The 18,595-nt window shown below is 44.4% G+C and overlaps 3 protein-coding genes across 9 annotated transcripts in view; all 3 read right to left on the bottom strand.

Moving 5' to 3' along the window:
• Positions 1–2,419, bottom strand: part of LOC139338849 (receptor-type tyrosine-protein phosphatase S-like) — a 68,484-nt gene extending 66,065 nt beyond the window's left edge. For all 6 annotated transcript variants that reach the window (XM_070974132.1, XM_070974129.1, XM_070974127.1 and 3 more), the window contains exon 1: positions 2,023–2,419. The gene's annotated coding sequence lies outside the window, so the exon portion shown is untranslated. The remainder of the gene's footprint in view (positions 1–2,022) is intronic.
• A 3,143-nt stretch (positions 2,420–5,562) lies between these two features.
• On the bottom strand, positions 5,563–9,223 carry fem1a (fem-1 homolog a). Its single transcript, XM_070974861.1, has one exon. The coding sequence runs from the start codon at positions 9,058–9,060 to the stop codon at positions 7,207–7,209; it is 1,854 nt and encodes a 617-aa protein (XP_070830962.1). The 5' UTR covers positions 9,061–9,223; the 3' UTR covers positions 5,563–7,206.
• A 2,615-nt stretch (positions 9,224–11,838) lies between these two features.
• On the bottom strand, positions 11,839–14,752 carry LOC139339103 (C2 calcium-dependent domain-containing protein 4C-like). Of its 2 annotated transcripts, none has more exons than XM_070974561.1 (3): positions 14,437–14,752; positions 13,091–13,853; positions 11,839–12,959 (listed from the first exon to the last, which is right to left on the bottom strand). In XM_070974561.1, exons 2-3 carry the CDS (start codon positions 13,820–13,822, stop codon positions 12,408–12,410), a joined length of 1,284 nt encoding a protein of 427 aa, XP_070830662.1. In that variant the 5' UTR covers positions 13,823–13,853; positions 14,437–14,752; the 3' UTR covers positions 11,839–12,407. The 2 variants fall into 2 exon arrangements, with proteins under 2 accessions (XP_070830662.1, XP_070830663.1); XM_070974562.1 differs by having other exon boundaries at positions 13,091–13,894; positions 14,437–14,719.
• Positions 14,753–18,595: the final 3,843 nt, after the last annotated feature.

Genomic DNA, 18,595 nt, shown 5'->3' on the forward strand with positions numbered 1-18,595 from the left:
CTGCATGCTGCATGCTTTGTTTTCAGCAGCCCCTGAATAAACAAGAAGAGAAGCAGAGCAGACAGAAGCTTACTGTTCACAAGGCTTTGAAAAGGTCAATTAATATCAATGCCGAGACAACAACAAAGTTTCTGTCTGCTTGTAATACAGGTGGCTATGCTCCCAGCATGAAAGTTGCATGCCTTGATGTCCTCCTTCTTCCCAACTGACTGTGGCAACAAAGGCAATGGAGAGTGTGCACAGAGACTCTTGACAAAATCCATGGATGGGCATAACATGTAACACAAGGGAGGGAAATAGAGAACGGAGCAGTTAGGGTAAAGCTGCTATGAGAATCTGGGAGTAAGACTTCAATGAGGCCTTTGACGTGAAACCAAAGCTGCTCCACTGGGAGCGCACGTCATCCGGCATATTCAAGTCTGGATGGATCTTACAGCGGTATCTGCTTGGAAAGAGCAGGAAGCCACTGAGGCCTATGGTTGAACTCTGTGAAATGCTATTTAAGGGAGTACATGCCATTACTGATTTCATAAGCTACTGCTCCTTACAGTGCCCAGATGAATACCTGTGGGGCTGTGCATCCCTCACTGAGGAGCATATTTGAGCTGAGGCACACAGAGGGATTTTGCCAGTTGATTTATTCTTCTTCCACTTAATGACTTCTCCCTGTCAAAATAATGTAAATATCTAGATCCTTTCCTGAAAGCATGTGGCTTGTGTATTTCTGTCATGCTGGGAACGGGGCTGAAATTTCAGAAGCCAGGGAAGAAAAAAAAGTCTTGGGATCTACTGAAGAGAGGAATCCATGTGTAAAAATGACTGATTAAAATAATTAGGGATGTGGAAATGGTCTGGAACAATAACCAGCAAACACACGGTGCCCCAGGGAAAATTTCCCATCTGTGTATGAGGAGGAAGACCTCCCTTGGATTCACCACGACAGCGCGATTTTCCAGTTTACACAGGCCACACAGAGGAAATATCAGAAAACCTAAACTTGCATTTGGACTGCACATGATTAAATCCCGAACAAGCAATAGCCCTCGGAAAATGTGTCAGGATGAATCGATGTATCATTAAATTACACTCTGCCTGTACGCGTGAGTGGCTGCGTTACAGCAAATCCTGCTGCGTATAATTATAGACATATGAGATATCTATGGACTACAAAACACTGGCTATATGTGCAGATGGGCTTTTTCAAGTAATGCTTGAGAGTAGCAGATGCAGCAGCAGCCACTCTATTGTCTAGAAAACAGTCTTGCTAAATAAGGCCATCCACCTTGCCACCTGGTGTCTTCCATACCAACTAATGACACTCTAAAATTAGTATAATAGTACATATGAATGTATAACATGCGTGATAGCTCCCTCAGAAGTGTTGAGTATGGGATTATCATAATGGGATTTTTACTTTGCTGTGACATCAGTGAAATATCAGCACAATGATAACAAGACTAAGAGCTTCCTCTTTTTCAATATCCCTGTCAAATCCACTGAATGCAGGTGCTGATGAGGTTGTTTTCATTGTCTGTTTTTTTTTTTTCCTTTTTTGGTACTTAAATCAAAATCTGTCTTCACAAGACACTCATTACATCTGGAAGGTGCTTTAAAGGGCCATCAGAAAAAGGCACTTTAAATGAGAGTGGATGAGGAACAAAGGCTCTGCCAGTCTGCCCCGGTCCCTCATGCTGCCCAGCCAACAATAAGGGGGGAGGGGGGTTGAAGGGGGACGCGCACTGTTGCCAACCAGCCTGGTCTGCACAAGCCCGAGGTCTGATTTTCACACAGACGCTTAAAACAAAGTCTCAGGTGATGCTGAGATGAAAGGGGGGGGGGGGAGGAAGACGCACAGGAGCCTCCCGGCCCTTGAGCTGGAGGCTGAACGGTGAAATTTCACCCTGGCAGGGGGTGAGATTTCATTAGTTCCCTAAAAGGCTATTCGACAAGTGAAAACAACCCGTCTGGGTGGGGTGCACGGCTGCAAACATCAACTGTGTGAGGATGCAAGATGCTGGTTACCTTGGTAGAAAGTGCTCCGTCTTCTTTACTGTCTGGTAGATTCATGTGGGTGGATTTGCAGCTGGAAGCCTCCTCGGAAACAGCAGGGATAAATGTAATCCAGTGGCAGCGGAGCTCCACTCAGAGAAAGGTCTGCCTTTGTGGAGGACGCATGCACGCATCGCCGGCGTTTCCCCACCGCACCGCACTGGCTGTCGATCGACCTCTCGGGAACGCAGCGGGTCACGGCTGCTCCTCAGCCCTTTTGTCGGGAAAGCATTGCTGGTCGGGCAGCCTCAGATACTGCTAGTTGATGTCATTGATACTCCCTGCCTTCTTCCTTAATGCCCTCCTCCTTCCCTCCCTCTCCTCCCCCTCCCTCTCTCTCTCTCTCTCTCTCTCTCTCTCTCTCTCTCTCTCTCTCTCTCTCTCCAGCACACACCGGAGCTCCCCCACCACCACCACCACCACCTCCCACCCCCTTTCATATGACGTGATGCAGGCAAGATCTCCAATAGCAACCGTATCCCCCATCACCCCCCATTATCCCCATTACCCACCCGACACCCCCCTCACACCTCCTCCAGCTCTGGCTGGATCGCTGACTGGTGCAAAGAGGTGGCTGCTGAGATGGGTTGCTCTTGTGTGTTGGTGGCTTTTTTTTTTTTTTTTTCACAGTGCTCCTCAGGGGCTAAAATGAAGATAAGCACCTTGAAACCCCGTAGATTCCCATAATATACTGTCTAATTATAGCTGTTGGCAGGAACACAGAGTCAGAGCTCCATAACAGCTCCTACAGAGCAGAAGTCCCTCACTAAATTATAGCTGGACACTCTGAAATATAGTGGAGGGGAGCAGAGCTCACTGTGGGTCATTATGGGGATATATTAATAACACAATAGGAGGCAGATAATACTGTAATACAAGATAAGGTAACTATGTAGTTGAGGACAATAGATGCAAGGAGATAATAACCTTACTGTTATTCCTCGTGGTGGAGACACACACCCAGAAGCTAAAACTAATGCAACAGACCTGCTATTCAAAGAATGAGGATCATAATGTAATAAGTAATTTGGAGAGGTGTTGCTTGCTTTACTGTCATGTTGAGTTGTAGTTTGTGGTGCTGTTGAACTGCACTGTATTATACTGAGACGTGTTTCTAACATATTGCCCTCCCTTGTTATATCAGCAAGCGTAGACTCACTGATATGAATCAACCGTTCATATCAAAGGGGTTAACTCGGTGTACGCTTTTATCTTTCTGATTTTTTTTCGCCTCCGTAATGAGGACCAGACGTATTTTCTGGCTTTGTCCTTTCATTTATTTTTCATCATATTGGGAAAAGATCAAAGGGACAATTATTAGATTGCTCTTTTGTCACGTTGTATGGGCAAAATCCTTGGTAAACTTTGGGCTGCTAGCAAGAGAACATCACATGGACATGGCTGAAGGTAAACCTTCCAACCAAGGACAAGTGGATTGCAGCTGTCTGTGAAATAAAGTGCAGTATCTGACAATTATCTGATGTGAAAAACATGTGAAATACTGGGGAAAAATGGACCATATATATATAAACGTGTGTGTGTGTGTGTGTGTGTGTGTGTGTGTGTGTGTGTGTGTGTGTGTGTGTGTGTGTGTGTGTAGATGTAACCCATTATGAATCAAATAATCAATCAAAGAATAAATTGAAAAAAGAAAACCTGTGAAAACAATAACAAAGCCTTGTGCTTTTCATTCTAAACGATGCTACATGGGCAATCTCAAGCCTTCTTTTGTAAGATTTGGCCTTATTTAGGTCACACAACACGACAAAAACAACTGGCACAAGGGCACGCTGTGAGGTGTTGGGAGTGTGGTGTTGGTGTTGGCATGACGCTTCGGGACCATGTGAACGAGGCTTTCTTCTGACGTCTTCTCTGGCCCCCCGTGCAGCGCTCTGCAAGCAGACCCGGCGTCAGCAACTCTGCCCTGCCTGGATTTCTGTTCATCCAGATGCATTACAAATGCATATTCAGCCCTGTCTAATAGCTTGCTAAAAGTCATTCTCAACGACTCATTCTCTCTTTCTCGCTCTCTGACACAAAGACTGCCTGACAGAGTGTGAGAACGAGACAGGAAAATTAACCCACTGCCACCACTTCTGATGGTAATTGGAAGCTACAGCGTTTGAGTCTCTCACATGGACTGGAGGGGACAAAGGCTCCCCCTCGGACTGATTTCCTTTGTTGCTACTGACATCTAGTGGAAGATGACTATTATACCATGTCGCATGTGCTTGAGATCTGAGGCATTAACACAAAAGGTTCATGAATTGAGAATCAGGTCTGTCAGGTTTTCTCCAACAAGTCTCTTTTGTTGGCAGAAAAAAATATCACTTCCAAAAACTTTTAACTTTATGACACTAGAATAAGATGAAATGACAAAGAACATTTTTCTAAGTGGAGGGACGTACTTCTTCCTGGTGGTCCACATCTTCGCAGCACAGGAGGCATTTTCCCTTTGTTTGTCCAAACACTAATAACTGTCTGACATCTTGATATCATAGACCCTGCTGTCAAAATTTGAACATATATCTTAAAGTAATTGTTAGTGCAATCACTTGGCACCCTTTACAGAAAGGTCAGAGGTCAGCTCAGCAATAATCTCTCATCTACAGTGTGATCTTGTTTGGCTGGGTGGATGCATGTTGTCACAGGAACTTGAACCTCCCTTTACCAGCTGGTTTTTCTCTGCTGACTGTGCCAACACGACACCTGTCACATTCACTGTATCAATGCACAGTAACAATAGCACATATTTAATATTTAAAGCTGAACTAACTTTCCAACAATCCTCGTCTTTAAAATAAATGAGTTCACGCTATGTGTTTCATGTCAGAATAATGCTGCCTCTGTTGTCTGTGTACGTCTCTGCCAGTCACACTGTGACCTGCCTGACTGTATAGCATTACAGTATTCCCATTTTCAGAGTTGAAGCTAGGGCAAAAGATCCCTAAAATTAGCAGGGTAAGTGCCCTGTCTCTACCACTGCCCTGCAGCAGTGACGTTAATTGCACTCTATTTATACTCTAAGAGTGCAGGACTGAGAAAGATCAAGTTTCTGTGATGCTTTATGTCAGTGGACTCAGGTTTATGTGAGCAGAGCAGTGGAAAGTCCATGTTTGGTATAAAAAGCTGAATTTCTGTAAGTGAGCACTGAGCAATTTCTAATATTCTTCTAATGTAGCACACTGAATGAACTCTAAAATACTGTCCTCCACTTTCTAAATAACATATTTTTATGGATCTGTCTGCTCTGATGAGGCTGTGGAGCTTTTATGTCCTGCCATCTCAAGCATTTTAATCCATCTAAATACATATGACGATGCTCTCAATGCAAATGCTGCAATAACACTCAAGCTGAAGAACTAGCGACAAATCAGGGCGCAGAACGAGATGCTGCATTTCAATTTCCCGCTAATTAATGTTTAGTTTCCAACATCAAAAATAATTCCGAGTGAGATTTTCCACACGTAGGAAAGACACAACAAAAGCTGAGATCACACAAGTGCACACAGATTATGTTGCGACACTGAATTTTATTCAAGTATCTCCAACACACTTTTGCTCTTGAGTTATCATCAGTTAAACGAATCAGTTGAGAAAGGCAGCGACAGTTCATAGCCTGAATGTAAGTTGTCTATTTAGGATTTAGAGCCTCTCAGTGTGCATTCAACTTGGTGGTGCTTAGCACAGACAAATAAAACATTCATGTTGACATAAGATAAACAAAAGAGAGACTATTACAAATAAGACTGAGATGCAGGAATGGAGCCATCTTTTCCATTTCTGAACTGCATCTGAGGTTAAAGGGAAAATTCACTCCAACACAGGACTGATCTCAGGCAGACTTTTCTAATGGATGCAAACAAGAGGGCCGAAGCTCTGTTGTTATCATCACAAAATGTTCTGCTTCTGATACTGCTTCCCTGACAGCCAATTGCATGTCTTTGTTGATGCTGACATTACTCAGAAGTAGAGGGATGTAGGCACACTTGAAGCTCTAGTTTGAAATTGTTCATTCGGACATAGGCAGCAATGTTAAGAAAACATTCAGAAGATATCAATTCACTGTCAGTGAAGCAGCCCAAAGTTTGGATCGTCATCCTGTTTGGATAAACACGTAACATGAAAGAATAATCCTACGTAAAATCTGTTTATGTAGTGATTTTTTTGCTTGAAAAACATCGCCTCTGATTGGAATATCACAAACTGCATAGGCTATAAACGTCTGTGTGGAGACTGGGGAGTGTCAGCCAAACACTGGTACCAGATGTTTTTAATTCAAGGGGTACCGTTCATCCTCAATCTCATAAAAGTCTTTCAAGATGATGGCTCTGCAGGCGGCCAAATCGTGTCACAGTCTGAAATATCAAACATCTTCTGGAACTGGAAGCTTCACGTAGGTCTCACCTTTAGGTTATTACTTCTGCTTATGATTAAAAAGATGAGTTAGTTGCAGTTCATTTTGCCACCAGTTTACAGTCTGTAACAGAACATTTGGCACAGTGAATTCAACACCTTCCCATATCAAAGAAACATAGCAGATGGTAAGTGTGAACAAGCAGAACCAAGCAAAAACTGCAAGTGCGCTCGTTTGGGTGGTTGAGTTTGTTCAAATACATCCTTTCTGAATGAATCTGAGGAACAACAAGTTAGCTACCATATTCACTCTTCATTTTCATGCATGTTATCTGGCTAGTTTGTTCAGATGCTTCCTATCAGTAATACTAAAAACCATCTTTCATAACAGTCCAGCCACCACCAAACACACACAAGCACCATCATACCGGGGGTCTCCTTTTCACTAGGACGAAAAGGGGGGAAATGCATTAAAGCCTAAATTAAGTTGAAGTTTCACGCAGCTTTAAATAGCAGTAGAAACCAACATTTACTTTGGAAAGTCCACATGACTTAATGTTAGAATAAAGTGATAACTGACCAGATCTCAGCCAGAGATTTTAAGCCCCACGGCTGGATGTTTGTTGCTATGGTTTGGTCTGAAACAAGGTTGGTAGGGCCAGGAGCGAAGCAGAGGTCAAAAGGAGACAAAGACGAAGGAGAATGGCGCTGAAACAGAAGTTGTTGGCAGGTCATAGTGAGGTATGAGGGACAACGGGAAGAGTAGTGTAGGGGGGCTTCATCAGGGGACAGCAGTGGAAGTCAGTGCAGCTCAATGAAAGCCTCCATTTCCTCAGAGATGAGTCCCCTGTAGGGCAGTCTGTGCTTTTCAATTGCACGTGCCGCCAGGCACTGAAGGGTGACGTAGTTCAGCGGGTACAGGGCCGGGTGCCCGCTGCTCTGCTCATCCAGCAGCTCATAGGCCGTCTTCCTCTGTGCGTTTTTAGCGTCAAAGTGAGCCCCGGCCTTCATAAGCAGTGCCATAATCTCTGGACATCCGTTGTTAGCGGCGACATGCAGCGGCGTGTTGTTCTCGCAGTCACGCGAGTCGACGTCCGCGCCGCACTCCAGGAGCAGCGCTGCCACCGCCTGGGAGGGGAAGCGGCCCACAGGGTAGCGGCCCACAGACGTGGTTTCCTTGTCTACGGCCATGTGGAGAGGGGTGAAGCCGCTCCGACCTCGAGGGTTCAGCTTCAGCAGACGGTACACTGTGTGCTTCTTCTGATGCTCCTGCTCTGGGCTGCACTCCAGCTTCTCCAGGAGGAAGATGAGGTGCAGGATGATGGAGAGGGCCTTGTTGAACTGAGGAGCTTCTGGTAGGTTGTCCCTCTGCGCCACTGCTCTCTCTACCTCCCTCACACTTTTCCCCAGCACTGTCATCAGATCGTGGAAGGTAATGCGTGTTGACAGGGTGCCTTTGGCCCGGTCTTGGAGGACAAAAGAGAAGAGCTCTGCAAAGGACAGGAAACTGGAGGCTGTCATGGGACTGAGAGGGTCCAGGTTGCTCTGTTGCATGTCTAAAGCATATTTCCACAGACTGATGCAGCGTTCAAAATTGCCTGAGTCAGCATACACGGCTCCCCTGTAGCGGATGTAATAAGAGGTGTCTGGGTGGGATGGCCCCAGAATGCGCTCTCGAACCAACAAAGCCTGCATCCTCATTTCATCTGGGTCTGTGATCAAAGCTTCTAGCTCCTCTGCAGTGCTCACCTCCTGCGCACAACCATAGGCGGGGATAGGGGGACCAGGTGGAGGCTTTGCCAGGGATCCAGCTTTGTCCCCTGGTTGCCTCAGCTCCATAGCCCTTCTCCAGTACCTCATCGCCCCCAGGAGATCCCTTTTTTTGTCCACAAAAGTCGCCCCAAGGAGTTCAAGTGCATCAATGCGTTCCTCTCTGGAGGTGCGGGGCTGGTGGGCGAGGTACTCCACGATGTTGGTGTGACCTGTTACACTTGCAGCGAGGAGCGGGGTCATTCCGTATCCATCTCTCTCCATACGGGCATTGCACTTTAGCAGCATCTTCATGATGTCCAGGCTGCCTGACTCAGCACAGTCGTGGAGGGCGGTGTTCCCTTTCACGCTCTTGCGGTTGACATCAGCACCGCGGTCCAGGAGGAACTTGGCTATCTCCTTGTGGCCCTTATAACAGGAGATCATGAGGCAGGTGTGGCCGTGGCGGTTGGCTACCTCCATGTCGGCTCTGTGCTCCACCAGGTAGCGGACGATCTCCAGGTGGCCGTCAAAGCAGGCAGCACGAAGCGGCGTTGAGTTAGTTAGCGTTGCGTTGTTGACTGAGGCACCGTGTTTTAGTAGCGTCTTCACCACGGGGAGGTGACCGGCTGCCGACGCCGCCCACAGCGGCGGAGCCCCCTCGATGGTCTCCCCGTCAAAGTTAACAGCCCCCCCGAGTTCGACATTTGCTTTACAATGTTCAAGGAGGTAATCTACCACCTCTAAATGTCCGTATCGAGAGGCTATCAACAGAGGAGTCCCCCCCTGTGTTTTCTCCTCGGCTAGAGCCTCCAGCTCCTCAGGAGTTTTGTTGCTCAGCAACTTCTGGATAAGTTTCAGCTTACCATCTCTGGCCGCGTTGAAAACCGCCGTCGTTATGTCCATTTTACAGGCTCTGAGCTGCCGCGCTGGACACCAACCCCATAACCACTCGTTTATGGAAAAACTGTCGCGTCTGTTTCTAAACAGCAGAGAGCAGCTATCTTAGTTTGGACTCGGTTTTTAGCTCACATCTTTCTGCCATTTTGAGGGTGCTGTCAAGATGGCGTTTGTGTTGTTTGACAGCTCTATGTTTACGATGGCAGCGAGGCATTGTGGGTGACGTAGTTTTAATGCAACTCCCATTTCCCCCAGCAGGAGGTAGTTCTACTTTTTAAAGAACTACATTTCCCATGATGCTTTTGAGTTAAATGACCTAACAGCTGATAGGTTCGTTTGTTATGGTTATTCGGACCAAGAAGGAGCACCGCCGCACATAGACGAAGGAGTGCTAGCTGGTGCCCGGGTTCACAAACCAAATACACCCCCAGAAAGAGTAAGCAGTTTAAAAGTTGATTTCTAGCGCTGTGGACACGTAACAGCTGTGCATTACACCACAGAAATGATCATTTTTGGTTTCGTAGAACTGACCACATGGAGCTATGTTATCCCATTATGACCTTTGAAACTCAAGCCATGGCAAATGATAACAAGCCTATTAATTATTCCACGTGGGTGAGACACTGAAGTGTCCTCCTCCGTGTAAGTATCCCAAAACGACACAACAAATGTTTAAATTGAAAAGGAAAGCTAAAGTAATCAACATGGTGAAACGACAGTAGCCTGAATCTCACAGACACTGAGGCCTCCTATACTGAGAGCAAACACCATCTGCTGCCAACAGCGTCAGGCCTCTGCACTCATGTCACATCAACAGAGCAGGGACTAACAAAGGGACTAAACCATTCTCCACCATTAAAAACAGCACTTCTTTGCAACCAACAGCACCCTGATATTGGGGAGCATGTATAGTTCAAATAAACGTACACAGAAATTAACAAAGAGGAATTAAGATGGAAGCACACATGACTGACCTGAACATCGCATTCCTACGTAAATCCAGCAGCCAGAATATTGACTTGAATTTGTACATGAACACCAGGACCTTAGTCACTGGAATGTGGATATTGACTTTTCCTCTGTATCCCTCCACAGTATGAAAAATCATCCACCTACTTTCATATGCATAACTGCAGTGTGGCATGCAGTATATTGCAGCTGCTGGTGAGAGCTGAGCCGTGACAGAGGACTAGAATATGTCATAAATTCACAGAGTAAGTTCACTTGTGGGGATTTGAACACTGGTCTAATGGCATGACTGACAGTATCACAAAGATCGGGATGGCAGTCATTCTCAGTTCTTTCTTAAACTTAAAGATAGAGGAGAATAAAAATCATCCTTGAACTAATTTACGGCTTGTTTAATGTTCTTTTTAGTAGCGTACAAAGGGAATTTAGGACACATTAAACTACTCTGTCAGAATTATTACCTCGCTGGCAGACTGGTGTGATATTCACTGAACACATTTCTTGTCAAAAAGCAGATGCAATCATAACTTAAAATGAATAATTATTGAATTGTGGTATTTCAAGCTAATCTAAGTCTCTCCACCACTTCTGTCAGTATCACAGAGAGAGTGGCCCTAACTGCTGAAGTTTGTTAAAATCATGATATGAAAAATACACAGTAACAAGTTCAAGGTATCTCGTACTGCTGTTCAGGTTTTTAAAGCTCCTGAGTTTTTGCTTTTCAAATGTCTTACCTACAAACTGACATCAGAAAAAGGCATTTTCATGTAGGACCCCATTACTAACAGTAAGACTCTGATTGAGGAAAGTTTTCAGGGACTTTAGTATCAGTGGAAACAGAAATATGGTTTAAACATCCTTAATAGTTTACTTAATTCAGAGATTATGACCTTATTTTATCACTTTTCAATAATTTGCCTTACCAAGTCTACAGAGGCAGAAAAATAATTACTTAATTTTTCTCCACCAGTTTTATCTCTTTGCTTTCTGAGGCAAATGAATGTTCTTTAAGCTCGCGGATGAATGTGTCCCTCATGGGTGCTTGTGACTTATTTCAGCATTGGCTGCAGATCACACAGCGACATAAGCCTCAGAGTGTTTACATTTTTTAATGAAATGTATTTTTCTTTCCCTTTCAGGTCATGGGTGTATCTGTCCCAGTGGATACTGGGCAGAAGGCAGGAGGCGTCCAGGGAGGGTCACCAGTCAATTAAAAGATGCTTTAAATGTCATCATATTTCATTAGAGGCTTGTGAAGTGTCATTGTGATGTTTCACCAGTAGAGGGCGCATAAGTTCCACATTGGATTATCCTCTTTAGTGCATGCTCTACCATCCCTGCATGCCTGACAAATTAATCAGTGTGGGATATAAGGCGGTGTTTTACCCCTACAGCACATTTCGATGTATCAACCCAAATACTGAACACATAAATCATGGTATAACCTTACTGTACAAATTATATCTAGAGCAGGAGAGTGATTGAGCCATGATTAAACCTGCCGTCCTTCATAACAATTTGAAAGTCACTGGAGGACAGCCTGAGTTGAAAACACGTCTTTTAAATTAAACAGGGAGTTTTGCTGCGCACAGAGACAATATTGTGTGCAGAGATCCAGGATTAAATGCCTCAACAAATGACACCCAGCCTACTGTCTGTCTCAGAGGACCCGGTCCTCGACTTATTTGCAAAACTGGAAAGCTTGGGAGAGCAAAGGAGAGTTTGTAATCATTTCCAAGGGCTTCCCCTCAATCCTGAGGAAACAGTAGGAGACAAAATCACTGAGACAAAGCTGCAGAGCAAAAAGGCATCAGTGAGAGTTTAGTGGTTTTTATTCAGAAGTTCAAAGACATGTAACAACAGTCATGTTAACGTTACATCCACGAGCAATTCAAATCTAACTCCCAAATAAATTCTTTCAAGAACACAGAGGAACATGCAAAAACCCACAGCTCCAAATTAACAAGATCATCATTGCATCACAGCTGATATGATAGTGAGCCACATCACAAAGCTCATCAGAGAAGGCAACACCTTTTGTAACTCAATACTTACAGAGAAATACACAATCAAGAACAGCAGCTCCACTCTTTGCATTGCTGTGATACTGGTAAGCATGTAAAGAATGGTGGTTTCCATTGTTTGACCTGGACTGAGCTCTAGTGATGGGAGGAGGACTGTGGGACTTTTGATTCTACAGAGGCCTCTTTTTTCTTTTTTCCTGTCTATTGATTTACATGACACAATGTGCAAGATACTGCTCTCTTGTCATCAGCATGCTTTCACCTGCCCGGTATTTATCAGATCTCTGGAGTGGGACAAAAAGGTAGCCAGAGAAGAAAAGACCCTTGAGATGTGGAGCGGCCAGTCTTGACAGGGGCTCCCTAGAGGCCTGCGAGCAGCTCACTGAGCAGCACCTCCCTTTCTCCTAGAAGCACGTCTCTCCTCAGACTGGTTCCTTTGTTTACTACCTTTATCTTCATGGCCAGACTCTTTACTTGTGCCTGGGACAGCGCATCAAAAAAAAAGTCTTCGTTGAACACTGGATTCCTGCTATTCTTGATGATGGTGCTCCTCTGTTTCTGCTGCTTGCCGGGGTTCAGGTAGAGTGCCACACAGCAGTTGATGCTTTTAAGGTCCGTCTGCCTGTCATAAAGGGCCTCAGCTGCCAGCACGCGCACCCTCAGCCGAGCTGCCTCTGGGTCGTAGTGCGTGCTCAGCCTCAGTGTCCCCCCCTTGTGGAGGTTGATGGTGTGCTCGCGCTGCAGGAGGTCTGACGCCGCGCCCCTCAAGCCACTACTTTTACATCCACGGAAGGCAGGAGAGGGGGGGCAGTGCATGCGGCGGCGCTGCATGTTGGGGCTGTTGTCTGCTGAGCTGCAGTCATCAGTGGAGAGAGAACTGTGGCGCGCCAGGGAGCGCTTGGCACGAGACATCTTGAGGGAGACAGAAAAGGCAACAGGTGAACATATAGAAAGAAGCCTCCTGGTGAACCAAACACTTTTTTAACACTTTCATTAATGGCTTTATAACAGCCGACCTGTACACACACTCTTACAGTCCTCACCTTGGTCTTTGTCTCCTGGGTAATGGACCGCAGGAGGGAGGCAGAGCGGGACAGGAGAGGGGAGTTAAAAGGGGATGAATCTGCTGACGAGCAGGTGTCGCTCTCTCCACCACTGAAATAGCGGTAGGGGTTGGGGTCTGCTGGAGCAAGAAGAGTCCCCCCTTGGGAGCGCCTCTGGGAGTTTGGGGAGGTGAGAGGGCTGTTGGGGTCGCTGTGGAACAGGCTCTCCTTGCGTCTGGTATGAGGAGACTCCACCAGGGTGGAAAAGCCATAGGAGGTCTGAGCCTTGGGGACATACGGCAGAGACATCGCAGTCTGTGACTGGGGGTCTGCATTAGTGTTGACTTCAACTCTGGCCCTGTCTGCGGATCCAGCACCTGGCTCATCAGCGCTCTCTATTTGGATGATGTGACGGTTGGCTGACTTCTGGAGATTGCGGGAGAAGAGGCGAGGGCTGCAGGGGTTCTTGCTGCTCCGAGCTCTGGGGCTCTGGCTGCAGATGACATGGTCAGAAGAGGAGGGTCGCAGGGTGGAGCAGGGCTGTGGTTCTGGGGTGAGAGACTCCTCTGGTGGGCAGCAGATCAGTTTTGGGGGGATGAAGAAATCAGGGATCTTGTCCGGAGTGAGGACATTGGCATACACAGAGGCAGGAATGGCCTCTGTTGTCTGCGGGGGCTTGGATTGTGTCCCACTGCTCTCCACAGAGCTACGGAGCTTCTCCAGTAGCCACATGCCCACTCAGATGCCTCAGCTCACAGTTTCTCTGAAACCACAGAAAAGTGATGCATGAAGAGGAGAAAGCTCCTCAAACCACAACAAACAGACAAAATCAACACAATTACAGCTTTTTGTTGAAGTTTACTTAACATGATCCCAAATAAAACATAAACCTTGGACTAAATCTGTGTCTGAGTCGCCCTCAGTAGGAAAAAATCTGTTGAAGCATGCAGCTCACCAATTAGTGAAGAAGGCAGATGAAGAGTAAACATTTAAGTCTCAGCCAAGAATCACACATTTCTGGCACATTTCAGACATTGGAGTGTCGAAAGCAACTCCAAACAGCACCTTAATTCATGTGAAATCCCTGCGCAAACACAGTGAGATAAAAATAACCCTCTAATTCTCCTCTTAACCATTTAAGCGAGTTACTGAGATCCACATCGTCTCAAATTCAGCGTCTTTAACAAATTATTTCCATGTTAAAATCACTCTAACAGTCATTAGTACTTAGTGAAATCCCTAAAATAAATGATGAAAGTCGAGTCTAAATAACTTTTTTGATCGCTCAAACAATGCCACATGAACTATCGTCGCGTTGCATCATCAAACATCTAACATAAACAAACCTGTTGGCTGTAAAACTCTTTTTCCTTTTCCTTCGAAAAGCTGATCGCCGGCGTGCGCTCGTCTCAACCTCTCCAAGCGCTCTGTGCGTAAAAGGGGTTTTCCCGTAAGCTGAAGTTCAAGTGTGATCCAAACCGCTTCCCAGCGGTTAAAGGCTGCTATGAGGTAGCTTTCTCTCGCTTTATATGATGGGGTCTCTGACTTCTGAGCCAATGAGAAGGTTGTGAAACCTTCCCGTGATGTTTACCATAAAACCGCTCCATGCGCAGCCACGAGCTGGGGAAACAATCTAATTTAAAGGCTGCTGTTTCAACACTCACAAATTAATTTCTGAACAGAGCCTCTCAGATATTTGATTTAGCGGTCACGTGAGATATTTTCCCTCATGTATTGTCAGATAGTGCCTCTCTCTCTCTGTAATATGGAAGCCTTAAGTGGACTTCCTGCTGGCAAACAGGTGATGATGTGGAGGGAACAATATGTTGTGTTCACATCCACCATCTCGGCTCATTTATCTATAATGATGGAAGAGAGAGCTGTATCTTTGTACTTAGGGGATATATTACAGGCAGTGGCCAGAATAAGCACACCATGGCGAAGAAACAGCAGAAGCTGAATCACAGCCACCAAATATACTTTAAATGATGCCTTTGTTTTAAAACTTTTCTGCACTGCAGTGCTCTCATCTCTCCCAATAAGCCTATAAATCATCACAGCTTGAAGTGAGAGAACTGAGCACATCACACCTGTTGTCAAGTCCCTCCACTTGCTTCTTGTTAGTTTTTGGGTCGTTTGTCCATAAATCTTCTCATGGACGTGCCACCGACTTTGATATATTGCTGGAATGTGTCCCTGGTAGAGCCCGCTGTGCAAGACTGTGACAAAGAGCTGCCGTGAAGCTGCCTTCTGGAGCTTTGGACCTGGTCTCTAGAAGAGCCTCCCTGGTCATCTGAGGTCTGCAGCATCAAATGAGATGTTTGAAGCCCCCAATGAAAACTCACTTTCAAGTCAGTGAACAGATGGGTTGATCAACAGAAAATGAACTCTTTGAGAGTGGTTTAAGTAAGTAAGTTCATGTCATTTTTCAAATAAAAATGCCGACGCTTCTTAACTGTGAAGATTTTCTATGTTATTTTATTGGGGTTTTTTTTTTTGTCTTATATGACAATAAATGGAATATCTGGATTTGGGGCTGTTGGTTGGACAAAATAAGCAAGTTGAATATCACTCTGGCCTTTCAATATTTCAATATTGTCTGATATTTTATAGACCAAACAATTAATCGATTAATCAAGGGAATAATCAGCAGATAACTGCGAATGGATCGTGTTAGTTGCAGCCTTAATGCCATTATCTTCTGCCATCTTTTTAAAGGCCCATCTTACCCCCTTTGTTGACTGTATAATTACAGTGTACATTTCTTAAAAATGCAACCGTTGTTTTGGATCCCCGCATTTAATTATTTTTCAGAACTTTACTTTAACTGCCACAATTCAGTATTTATAAGCATTGTATAAACATGTAATAAAGGTTTTGTAACACAACATAATGTAGTTGTAATCAGCTAGTTCACTAATACAATTGACAACAACCACAACTACTCAAAAACACAAAACACACAACTACATTAAAGTGGCTTATAAACAAGTTATTAAATGTTTGTATGCTGCCTATAAAAGAAAAACAGGGATGAAATTGTTTGTCTTGATATTCATGACGTGGAGCTGCATCTCTGATGAAATAAAACTTGACTGTTTTTTTTTTTCAGTTTCAAAACAACAGTAGGCAGCCCAAATATGCTGTGCATGGATGGCACTGCTAAATTACATAATGTGGTAACAGGGAAAGTCTAAATAAAAATAATAAATCATAATACCCCACAGAGAAACTGAGCACACCCATAACACGCTCCTAAGAACAGTCTTTCCATTCACTTGAAGGCACAGTGTCGTGTGAAAACCTGAGCAAAGCAAAAGTAATATGAATTGATGAATTGTCTTCTGTTTTCTATCTGGAGCGGTTTCTGTTTGGAGAAAGCCAAAGAATTCATTCAACCCACAGTGTCTTTTGCCAGGTGTTAAACATGGAGGTGGATCTGTCATGGCATGAGCAGCCATCTCGTAGGAGTCATTTGGACCAGTCAATGTTCTGCAAGGTTTTAAAAACGGCCAACAAATGTGAGGCCATTTTACAGGCTGCTGAAACTGTCCCTTCATTTCAAGTTACCCATCCCCCACAGATTGCTGCATTACTAATATTTGTAGAATTTGTTTTTTCTGCACATATTCCATAAAGGTCAGATGAGAAGTAGTAGAAATACACAGTTTGTGTGTCGGCGCATTACTGCCTGCGACCATTAAAACACTGCTGCCACTACTTCTTGTTTGCCTCTAAACTGTGATAGTTTGGTAGTTGCATGCTTAGTTCTCCTTGCGGTTAGTCTGATCTGCTTGGCTGGATGCACACCAGCTCTCTCTGAATTCGTACAATCCTTCTGCCAACAACAGCATACTTAGCAGAGATTTTATGCCGCACAGTGTCTTGGTCTTGAAAAAGTAATCTTACATTGTTGTTCCCTTTTATTCATTTCCATTTTCTTTGCCCTTTGGTTAAAGTGTTTTTCGCTTATTTTCAGTACAGTGACAAGCCATCTACTCAAAGCATTTTTCTTTAACCCGACTCAATCAGCGTACTTTCACTGAGAGTGCTGGTCTGTTTTTCAGGAACACCGAACATTTATCCCAAGAACTGAAGATGTTGCCGTAAAGTACAGGAGAAGTGGACTACATTCACTGCAAACAAAGGTTTATTTTACAAGTAATTGGTAAAAAACATCTAAATCTAAATCAATCTAATTGAGTGTGAGTGGCTCAAATGCAGGTGTATGAATCTGGAAGACAAATAGGAAAGAAGACTTTCAGCTGTGATTGCTGCCAACAATGGCTCTACAAAGACCTAAATAAACGTGTAAAATACTGATGCAAATGAGATGCATTCACAAGTTTCTGAAAATAGATCGTAGTCAATTATAGATTAGTGATGAACCATTGGATTCGGGCATCATCGGTATGATTCATCTCATGGACTAACCATCCATCTCAGCATTTGACCAGTCAACTATTAAATGATTCCACAGAGAAATGCTTATTTTCTTTTTGCCCTTAAACCACCTCTGTTAATCGACCGTAATAGAAATATATGAAAACAAAAAAAGGGTGGCAGATAAAAAAGTCATTACAGAAAAAAGCACAACAAAAAAAATCCTCACAGTATATTGGTGAGTGTGCATTTATTCATACATTTACTGTGCGCATGTAATTCAATTTTCATCTCTATATTTTTATCACCACTGAACATAGCTTTGCGATGTCATGTAGGATAATATTATGTGAAGTCTAAAAGCAAATGTCAAATTCATTTACACCAGGTAAATATCTTCTGATTCTAATTAACAATTTACTATGCTAAACATTTAAATAAGGAACAGTCATTTTCTTTTTCTCATAACCACTGCTGCTCCTTTTATAACGTAACGTGTGCTGTGTGAAGTCTTAAAGCTACGCTGATCAATACATTTGATCATTCCAGTTTACTTAGCTGATCATAACAATTCCGTAATGATTATGTGTTTCTGAACTGCATCATCATTTCATGTGTTTCATGCCAACATTATGTAAAAACATCCCTCACACACATAAACGCAATAAATCCACAACAGGCAGCATGAGCATGTGTGCACGCACACACACACACACACACACACACACACACACACACACACACACACACACACACACACACACACACACACACACACACACACACAGAGCGAGCAGGGTAATGTGACTCTGTTGTTTTTAATTGGACCAAAGCTGGTGTGCTTCTGTTTATAATGAGGTCTTCCACACTTCTCTGATTCTTCCCACAACCTCTCTAACCCATCCTGCACGACTGAACACACCATTTCTTGCTCCAATTACTGTAAGTCTCTGCCACAGGCTATCTACAGTACCTGCAGTAACTATGTATATCAACACCCGTAGCCACACACGTCACTTCAGCTGACCACCAACTGATCCAATAATCATCAAGTGTGTTTGACTGCGTGGACTGTTTCACATGCTGGCTGGGTTTGCTTCAACCAGCTGCTGACTGTTTCAT

This window comes from Chaetodon trifascialis, chromosome 11, assembly GCF_039877785.1.
Source record: "Chaetodon trifascialis isolate fChaTrf1 chromosome 11, fChaTrf1.hap1, whole genome shotgun sequence".
NCBI lineage: Eukaryota > Metazoa > Chordata > Actinopteri > Chaetodontiformes > Chaetodontidae > Chaetodon > Chaetodon trifascialis.